This window comes from Chrysochloris asiatica, unplaced genomic scaffold (genome assembly GCF_000296735.1).
Source record: "Chrysochloris asiatica unplaced genomic scaffold, ChrAsi1.0 scaffold00021, whole genome shotgun sequence".
NCBI lineage: Eukaryota > Metazoa > Chordata > Mammalia > Afrosoricida > Chrysochloridae > Chrysochloris > Chrysochloris asiatica.
In genome coordinates, this window is record NW_006408539.1 from 29,048,786 (window position 1) to 29,059,413 (window position 10,628).

The 10,628-nt window shown below is 44.2% G+C and overlaps 1 protein-coding gene across 1 annotated transcript in view; it reads left to right on the forward strand.

Annotated features, from left to right (window-relative positions):
• LOC102813759 (chromosome unknown open reading frame, human C18orf63) overlaps positions 1 to 10,628 on the forward strand; it is a 141,116-nt gene that overhangs the window by 44,971 nt on the left and 85,517 nt on the right. Inside the window, exon 11 of the mRNA XM_006837589.1 lies at positions 8,322 to 9,314. Coding sequence (XP_006837652.1) covers positions 8,322 to 9,314 — 993 coding nt within the window. The remainder of the gene's footprint in view (positions 1 to 8,321; positions 9,315 to 10,628) is intronic.

The following is a 10,628-nucleotide window of genomic DNA, read 5'->3' on the forward strand; positions in this document are numbered from 1 at the left end:
AAGGAGCAGCTGGTGAGCTTGAATCACTGACCTTCCAGTTCAAACGACTTTGCAGTCTGACGCATTAGCCCATTTTAGGTAGCCAATGTCTAAGTTGTCCGCCCCTATCTATCCTGTGTACAGAGTGGATAGCATTGGTACTTGATATGAAGACTCCTTCCCTCGTGGTTGGTATTTAGAGTTACTGCCTCCATGAGTATAGGTCAGGTTCATCAAATTGTAGCAATTTACCCTTGTTTCCTTTATAAAAAAAATTTTTCTTTTTTTTTGTAATCTTCCTCTAGTCCAGTTCTGATTATCAAGCTAGGTCAAATGGGTACTGTCTGCAAGTTTGGGTGTTCTTGTGCATCTCCCCTCACTTCATATCAGCTGGATGGATGCTTCACTCTCAGCTCTAGCCTCCATGGCTATACCCTTGTCCATGGGCTCAAGTGTCCCCAGGTCTCACCACACTTTGGACCAACTAGTCCTTCCTCTTCTCTCTCTCATCTCCAGGTCAACAGGAGTCAATGGACTGTGTTTTAACTCAGCCCATTTTTGCATTGCTGCTTTTCTCCCTTTTCTACTCACCAGTAGACCAATGTGGTCGGTCGCCAGCAAGCTTGCATGGCTATTCACGTGTTCCCTTTGAGTTTCAGTCTTACAAGGGAGTTTGTCCATGCAAGCCATTTCTTGTTTGTTGTTCTGAAATGCCATTGAGTCAGTTCTAACAATAGCAACCCTGAGGTTGACTGTTTATCTTAGAGCACCACACCAGGACTCCTATGTGGGTCATATAAGGACCACAAAATCATTTGGTCTGGCCCTACCAAGACAACCGCAGTTCCAGCCATCACATTGTTATTGGTGTTGTTGTCAAGTGCTATTGAGTTGGTTTTGACCCATCGCGACCCTGTATAGGGTTTCCAAGGAGCAACTAGTGAGTTTGAACTGCTGACCTTAAGGTTCAAAGTGACCTTGCGATCCAGAGCATTAACCCATTGTACCACACTTGACCAAATACAGTAGGCTAATTTTTTAAGTTGATAATTTTCTATGGCCCATAAATGATGTTATAAATATCCAAATGGCCCTTGACAATAAAAAAGTTCTCCACCCATGTTACAATGTTTCCCTGAATTCTTCTAAAGGTTTTTTGTTTTGTTTTGTTTTGTGATCTCCTTGCCTTCCTTCATATATCAATCCATTGAGGGTACCTAAATATCATTCTTTTGACTTATTTCTCAGGTAGTTCCATTACCTTTTATTCCCCAGAAACATTTTCTGCATCTTGGTCATTTTTTTTGTGCCACTCTCTCTTGTTTCTTTGTGTGAGCTAAAATCATCTGTTGTCTTTGAGACATTGCGTTCTTGTTGTTTTTGTATTTAATTTATGATTGTGTTTTGATGTGTTCTTAGGCTCTCACCAACTGTCTCCCGGTGGGTGTGACTAGAGAATAGAAACATGTGCCCTGTTCTTATTCACCATTCATGCAGCTCACTTCAGGGTGGGTTTGACTGCTGTTGGCTGATGTCTATGGCTGATCAGATGGAACAGTAGCTGGTATTTGCTCTTGTCTAGTGGATGGGACTGCAGAGGGTACAGCTGTGACGGAGCTGTATGGGCATTGTTGCTGTCTCCTACCAGTTGAGGAAAGAGGAGAAAACACACAAGAAAACGAAACAGAGCAAACAATAGCAAAGTCCAGCATATAATAAAGGAGAGAAAACAAAAAGAGACAAAAATGGGCAGCAATAATGAAAAATAATACAATAGCTAAAAAGATTAGAGGGACAGGAAAACAGAGCTGTACTCGAGAAAAATAAGGGAAAAAAAGACTAAAAATTAGAGGGAAGATGAGAAGAGAAAGAGAGTAGTAAAGAAAAATCAAGAAGAAAAAAGTAGAAGAGGGTGGAAATAAGAAGCAGAAGAAAGAAAGAAATAAAAAGGAGAAAAATCAAGGGAAGGAAATTGAGGAAGAAGAGAAGAAAGAATAAACAATAACAGCAAAAGGGAAAATAAACAGAAAACCAGTGCAGTTTTTGGACCCAAAGAGGAGAAAATTTCGGGGGTGGGGGATAGAAGGTTGGGGGGAGGCTCCTGTCAGGCCAGAAACTCATGATGTGGGTGGAGGAGGGGTGTGACAGCTGAGTTCCCAGCCTTAGATGGACTGTGTTTTCAGGCACCTAATCTGAAAGTAGTTTTGGGAGGCCCTTCAGGTTGCTAGTTTCAGTGTCTATCTGGACCACAGGGCAGCTGGTAGCAAGGTGTCTGATTATGAAGGTTCCTCCTAACCTAATTCTGATCTGGAGGCTCTTGGGCTTCTGTAGACCTAGAGCAGAGCACCTTTGAATCCAGTCTTCCTTACAGCACTTAACCATTAAATGGATATTAATTTTTTTGAGGGAAAAGAAAGTTTAACAATGATTGTGAGGATGGCACAAGACAGGGCAGTGTTTTGTTCTGTTGTTCATAAGGTCGCTATGAATTGGAACTGACTCGGCGGCACCTACCAACAGCAACAAAGTAGTTCCTGCTGTCACCTGATTTAGTGTGTGCTCCTGGAGGGGACAGGTGATGGCCATCTTCTCATCCCTGGTGCTTTGTACTTGATGGATGATCATCCAGTGTTTTCTCAGTGGGTCTAAATGGTCTCATAGGATTGTTTGGAAATATTTCCAGGTTTCCCTTGAATTTATACCACTTCATTTGTCTGATTGGTTGAAATTTAAAAAAAAAAAAATCCCACTATTATAGAAATTGAATTACCCTAGTAACATTTTAAGAGGATCTATTAAAAAGATGAAAGAAAGCACAAGTAAGAAACAGTGTGGGGCTGAGGATTATAGTGATGAATGGCCAAATGTAGTCTCTCATACTTCGGACACATTGTCAGGAGGGACCATTCACTGGAGAAGAAGATCATGTTTGCTAGGAGGGTCATAGAAAAAGCGGAAGACCCCCAATGAGATGGATTGGCCAGGTGGCAGCATCAATGGTCTCAAACGTGGCAACAATAGTGAGGTTGGCCCAGGATCAGGCAGTGTTTCATTCTGCTGTGCATAGGGTCGCTATGAATCAGTACCGACTCGATGGAACCTAACAACAACAAATCTTCACACTCTCTAAAGTATGATTTCTTTGTCAAAAGAAAACAAAAATCTCTTTTATTGGTGTGGCGCTGTAGGATCCGCACTGGACTGTGAACCATGAGGTTGGCAGTTCAAACCCACCAGCTCTTCTCGGAAACCATACACAGGGTTGCTGAGTCAGAACTACCTCAATGGCACTTTAACAACAACAACAATCTTCACACTCTCTAGAGGAAGATTTTTTTGTCAAAAGAAAACAAAAGTCTCTTTTATTTTGTAGGATCCCACCTCCCTCAGGCTTTATTTATGCCGGTTACTTACTAGAAAAAGTGCTCTAGAAATGTCCCGTATTCTGGATTTGACTGGTTGCTGCCTTGTCATGTCGTATCTTTTAAACTTAGCCGAGCCTTAAAGTCCACATCCTCTGTAAACCTGTGATTAGAGAGCCACAGGTTTGTTGTTGAATTCTGATTCAACTTTTAAGCAAGAAAATCTCTGAAGTAGCATAAAGCAGAGGACCACATTTAATTAATTAAAACACATTCGATGGGTCATTTAACCATTGCCTCAGCTCTCGGCCTCTAGTGAATGCCCATTTATCTCTAAATAGAAATCCAAGCTTTCAGTTACCCTCTCTAATTGTATGTGTGCAGAGTTATATGGAGTCCTGGTGGTGCTATAGAATAAGCACTGGACTGCTTACTCCCAAGGTCGGGGTTCAAACCCACCAGCTGCTCCCTAGAAACCCTAGACAGGGTTGCTGTGAGCCAGAACTGACTCCATGACACTTAACAACAGAGTTCTATAAATTGTCTGTAAAATGTAGAGACATTCAAAGTCAACAAGCTATGCTTGCCAATGACACCTAGCATAATAATGATAATTAGGTAGAAGACACTTGTCAGTTACCAGGCTGGGACCTCATAAAGCTTTGGGGGTTTTTTATCCTCTATTTGTACAAGCTCATATTTAAAGTCTGTGAATTATTTATAATGTCACCTGCTGTTTACCTAGGCCCCTTTTGTAGTCTTTTAGCAAATTTTGAATATAAACCTAGAGGTTTTCCCCTTTGGGTTAATGGAAGGAAGGAGTATAAGTAAAGTCCTGACAGGCCAGGGGCCCAGCGCACTCCTGAGCATGACTGTCCTCATCTGGATGTACCTGAGAGACAGAGGAGAGGGAACAGGGGTGACTATCAGCACTCTAAGTCTCATCTCACAAGGCAAGTCAATTATGGTGATATAAAACTTGCCAGAGATTTTTTCAGTATCTCAAATAGTAGGAATGAAACCCCCAAATCCAAAAACGAACTAATAGTTCTTTGCTTTTCTGTAGCTGATTTCAACTTCGTTCTTAAACCCTTTCTTCCCTGAACAGAAAAAAATTCTATCTGGCCACTTTAAGGTAGTTCAGCCATTCTAAGGCAGAATTACCCTAAGATTTGAGAGTTGTGGCATCCACAGGGGAGAACTCACATGAAACGGGAGGGGGGTGCATGGGAGGTGGGACCCAGAAAGTACCCACCTCATGAGGAGCTCAGCTCTGGAGGCCTGTTGAGTCAGTGAGTGCACACGTGGACATCTGCTGACCCTGCTACTGAAGACCCAAAGGCTTCTCAGCAGAAACAGCACGATGTGTCTTTCCCTCATGATCTGATTCCAGTTACTGTACGCCGGTCCTTAGCCATAGCCTGAGTTCTACTGCAAAGGAACCCAGAAAATGTCTGTTTTCAATTTCTAGGATTTGGATAAGCCCCAAACTTATAACCACAAGGTCAGTTGTTCAAACCCACCAGCTTCCTCTCAGAAACCTGGACAAAGTTTATGGGTTGGCACCGACTCAACTGCACTTCGCACCGACAACAGAGAAGGAAGGACTGTAGTAGGCGGGCTGGGGTTGTGGCTCTGGTTCCTGGGAGCCACACCAAATTCCCAGATACTTGGTAGCGTCAAAGAAGAAGGGTCGATTCACACACAATTGTACGAGCCAGGTATCTGACTTGAGTTTGTTGGTGGCATTCGGGAAGATCCTTGCGGGCCTCTTGCTGTTTCTGGTGGCTCCTGGTGCTCCTGGCTTCATGGCAGCAGAACTCCGCCTCCATCTTAACCCGACTCCGCCTCCATGGCTCCCTGCCCGTCCTGTCCGTGTCTCCAGTCCCCCTCTTGTTGCTTTTTGGAGCCTGCCCCTTAATCCAGGATGACCTCATCCTGAAATCCTTGACTTGTCACACACATGAAGACCCATTCCCAGTAAGGTCACACTCATAGTGGTTAGAAGCTGGACATCTCTTTTGGGGACACAGTTCAACCCACACATTTCATCCATCCCTCCCATAGCCTTTGCTCAGTCTCAGCTGGGCAGTGGAGGGCGTGGGGAGTCATTCACATGGGAGGCTTTCTCAGACAGGATCTAGCTTTACCCTGGTGCCCTGCTATAACACAGCGGGACCCCATTCACTGTTGCTAGAGGTACCCCTCCTTGGCACATCTTTTCACTCAGTCAAGCATCCTCAGAGGCTGCCAGCCATCTCCTACTCCTAGGGGACCTGCTGGGTTCTCTTCTGTGCCCTTGAATGTTGAGGGGTGCCTCTTCTTGCCCTGTTGGCATGGATCAGCTCCAGCATGAAAAATAACCCAACAAGAAGGAAGGCCTACTCACCCTCAAACCTCGGCCAAATTTTTCTTATGTTCTTCTCATTTATCCCCGAAAACAGTTGAAGTGAGCAAACACTGTTGTTCTTTGTGTCTGCTTGGCAAGATGGACTATGCTCCCAGAATTCCCTTCTCCGCAGGCTAAGGTAACACGGGGAAAGTACACATGACTAAGAGGCAAGGAGGGCTGCCAGGGCACTGGTGACCCATGCTCGCCCAATCCCTGGCCACCCCTCCACTGCCACATGCACAAGTTCTTCTAGACCACTTGCAGATCTGCTGGAGGTGTGAGGGGAGAGGCTGCCTTCTGACAGCCACTGTCTGTCCAGGGTGCCCCAGGAGCCCCACCCACATGCTCTTCTCACATGGGGTGATGGACTCAGTTCCCATGTCTCAGGTCTAGTCGTGACACTCTGTGACTTCACAGGCTTGGTCACGTATAAATCATGTGGGAGCCATGTCTGTCTTCCCCTGGCTTCACAAGGGGGAAGAGAATCAAACTCAGAATCAGCCCAAGGCCGATTCCCATGAAGTGTAGGTCAGGCATGCGTCTGCTCTACAAATTCATTACTCTGTTCTGATACCAACCATCCTTCCCACAGCCCTCTCTGCTTCACCTCTGGGTTCAACAATCCATTGCAGTAATCACACAGAGTTCATAACAGTACTCATGATTATGGGGTTTATTATGGAAGTGAACAGGGTACAACTGCAGGATCACAAAAACTCCGAACACAGCAGTTCTTCAATCAGAAACACTTCGTGTGTGCCATACTGCAGGCACGCCTCCTGCTTAGTCTCAGCTTCTTAGCCGTGTGGCCCCTGGGCCTCCGCCCTGCTCAGGCAAGTGTTACAAAGCTTGTTAGGCAGTCTGTGAATGCCCAAAGGGCTCATTCTGTAAGCCAGTTACCTGCCCGGAGGCCATCAGCTTTTCTCAGTCCAGGGGCCTAGAGTCCGAAGCTGCTGTCTCTCCACACCTCTGCCGTTGCCACTTGTCTAGGTAGGGAGGTCACTGCACTCATGCTTGTCCTTCTTATTGGTCCTGGGATCGTCTGTTCCTGTTACTAAGATGGCTCCTTTTAAACCTAGCTGGATGGCAAAACTAACCAATCACACCATTAAAGTCCTGTACACCTCATTTGCATCACTTGGTGGGAATTAAGAAGACGTTGGGTAGAAGTGCCATGTCAGTTACATGCAAGGTACCACAGTCACAGAAAGAGAGACGACTTCTGCCTGGTGTCTCCTGGGGCATGTGTATGTGCTGTGAAGACCCTGCGCTGTATATAAGGAAGGACTGCTTGCTTGTTGGCTGCTTCTGTAAAGATACAGCCATGGAAATCCCTTGGAGCAGTTCTACTCTATCCAATAGAATCGCTATGAGTGGGAATTAACTATAGCAGCATATCATTACGGAAGCAGACTGTCTCATCTTTGTCCTGTAGTGTGGCTGGTGGGGTCTAACCACCAGCCTTCCAGTTAGCAGTCCAATGCTCAACCCACTGCCCACCCCTAGTGCTCCTCCTGTCACCCATAACACTTGTGAAAGTGCTATTTTGAGCTGTGGCTGTGTATCTGACTGTGTTCCTTGGGGACAAGGAACGAGCACTTTGTTCAACGTCCTGGACCATCCCCATGCGCCATTCATCTGCAGAAGTTAGGCCTGGAGACGACTCCATTTGAAGATTGCAGGCTCCCTTCAATGGCTCTGACAAGTCACTTTGACTCCTGCATGCTGAATTGCTATTTTCATCAGTTGGAATTAACTCAGTGTTTTTTAATGAATTGAAGGTTTGTGGTGACTCTGTGTCGAGATATTCTGTCAGTGCCATTTAGCCCACAACATGTGCTCACTTTGTGTCTCTGTCACATTCTGGTCATTTTCAAACTTTTTCATCATGTTTTTGTACACTTGAATAGACTGTAGTTTAGCATCACTATAATGTTTATATGTACTGTTGTTATAGTTGAGTGCCATTGAATCGGTCCAGTGCTTATCCTACAGCACCACACCAGAACATGCATTGGGAGACTACAAAGAAAACAAAAAACCCACGTGACTCACTTTACTGCCTTGGTCTGGAACCGAACCTGCTGTATTACTGAGGTCTGCCTGTACTCATTGCTCCTACTTCAGAGACTCTAGTACCTACTCAGCTAGCTAGCCTGGGAACACTGAAGACAGTAGCACACCTTGTATTTATGATTCTCTGGGAGTTGTGAGAAAAACAACTGCTTTATATGGTAGGTTGGTTGGTGGGCGAAACAGAGAAGGTGGGTGTTGTTAAGAACATAGAGGAAGCCTATAACTTAGGAAGAGGAAGAGAAAGACAGATGTTCCCCACAAGAGACCAGTCAGAGCAGGTTGAGGACAATGTGTGGCTGTCTGTAGTAGGCATTCTCGTGGATTTATACAATGTCTAAGGAAGAAGGAGAATCAAAAGTACTGTTCGCATTTCCCCGAGAAAGGCTGTTCATTTTTTGTTTCACTTGTTTTGTTTATCCAGTAATACTTTAATGGAAAAGAAGTTAAGATATTAAATAAGGACATAAAGACTTAACTACATTAATTTTTTTTTTTTTATCTCTATCCTTTAGGGAAGCAAAATCAAGCCATCCAATTTGACCACTAAAAAACCTCTCAGGGCTCCTCTGATCCAAGCCACTTCCAGGAAACCTGTGGCCCAAAGTCTCCTACCTCATTCATTAGCAATGGACCACAAGGTGGCGCTCTCCGTCAGCCAGTCAAAGCCGCACATCCTCCTGGCTCCACATCTGCAGCCAGGGTCTGTTCAGAGCAGACAGATGTTGCTCTCCAACCAGACACCACAGATGTGTCTGGACATAACAAAGCCCAACAGAAGACACACTCAAGTTCAAGACACACATCCTAGATGCCAAAGTGGAAGTACCCCTAAACTCATACCCACTTTCACAAGTCGATTGGCCCAGATGAACAAAAACAACTTGGAAGCTGGCAGTCTGAAAAGAAAGCAGTACATTGTTACAGAATCCAAGTTGTTTTCACCGACTACTAGTGTGTTCCAGAGTGGCACACTCAATCTCGGTTCGTCTGTAAAGAAAAGATCTCATAGTCACATCCACGTGCATGCTGAAAACAGGCCAACAAAAAACACCCAGCCCTGCACAAAACCAACCAAATATCCTTCTCCTAGTGGAAAACCACTGATTAAAAATGCAAAAGAAAGTAAACAGCGGTCTGATAGTTCAGTATTTCAGGTGCCAGGTACCAGTTCAAGTGCAGTTAGAAGTACTGTCCACATGAACAGGAAAGAAAATGTAGCAAGTCAATATCTAACACAGATCCTAGGGAAAGGCCATGGGTCAGTAAAAATGAAAAGACAACCACACATTTTTGGATCAGATACAGAAACTGAAGATCACCAACTACTTCAGCAACAACCAATAAATCAGAATAAAGAAATTGATGCAAGTGTCCACAGATCAATATTGAGCCAGACAGCCCACAGATCTAAAAGAAAGTTATGTCAAGAACCTTCAAGAACTTCAAACAAGCAGCCTTCTAACTCAGGCATTCGTTTTGGACAAACCAGTTCGACTTGGAGTCAGGTAAAGAAGTATATATTTTTTTTAATTGAAGGGCATAAATCTGGAGATATTCATCACATGCTAGCTAGACCTTTAAGACCCATAAATAAGGATGCAAATACTTCCCTATGATCATCTAAAAACACAATAATTATGAAACTCAAAGTTGTTAAAGTTGTTGTTAAGTGCCATTGAGTTGGTTCTGACTCATAGTGACCTCATATAGGGTTTCTGAGGAGCTGCTCCAGTGCTTAGCTTACAGTGCCACACACAATATCTAATAGCAGTTAGTTTGTAACAAAATATTATTATTTAATCTCCTTACAGATACATGACCTGGAATACCCAAAACGTAAGAAATCTACCTTCATTCCTAAAACTTAGAACTTGGATTGGAAGAAGAAAGCATCCACTAGGTAATACAGATGGTATCTTTGCATTGTTGTTTCTGTACATTTTCCAAACTGAAATTGCCAAATGTAGAGATTCTCCACCACTTGGTAAGAAAACAACAACTTTTAGATTCCTCAAAGCCTTAAAATCAGTTAGCAATAAAACAGAAACAGCAGGAATTAGAAACCCTTGAACAGAGCAGGTATAGAAGGTGGTGGGAGGAGGCTGCAGATGAGGAAGGGACAGGATGTGGGGAGGAGAGAAAGATTCTGACAGCCTGCAACAACTCTTTGGGGACTCTTGCCCAAGATACTAGTCCTTAAATGATGTGTCAGAGGTTAATCAGCACATTAAAGTGCTTTCCCAAACTGCTGCAGTGCTGAGGGTAGACTTGAGGTCAAGCTGATATCACAGCAACTGGACCTGCGTCTTCTTCCATTCCACCCTCAGTTCCACTCCAAGGACAGATGTCACTCTGATGTCTGCACATGCACGCTGTCCTTTCACATACCTTATGTTCAAACCAGAAAACCTTATCCTCAGTTTCCTCCCAAGTGCTAGGTCTTCCTTTCACCAAGTTTCCAGCCTGACTGTCTGTCTGAGCATGGAGCACCTTGTGTTGTTTTCTTCATTTGAGTGCACTCAGTAGGTGGTCGGCAAAGAAATGTATGTGCTAAACTGTCACATAAAACATCTCATTTGTATTTTTCAAATGTAAGGAAATCCTCTTCCAGGGTGCGTGTTGTTTTAAGATATATCACTTTCTCACTTTATATGAATGAAGAGCAAACAATTTTATTAAAGATTTATGTCATTCCATCACCTAAAAAGGAGCCCTGGTGGGACACTAGGATAAGCACTGGACTGCTAACCTTAAGGTCTATGGTTCAAGCCCTCCAGTCACTCCTCCAGAACTCAGCACAAAGTTGCTATGAGTCAGAG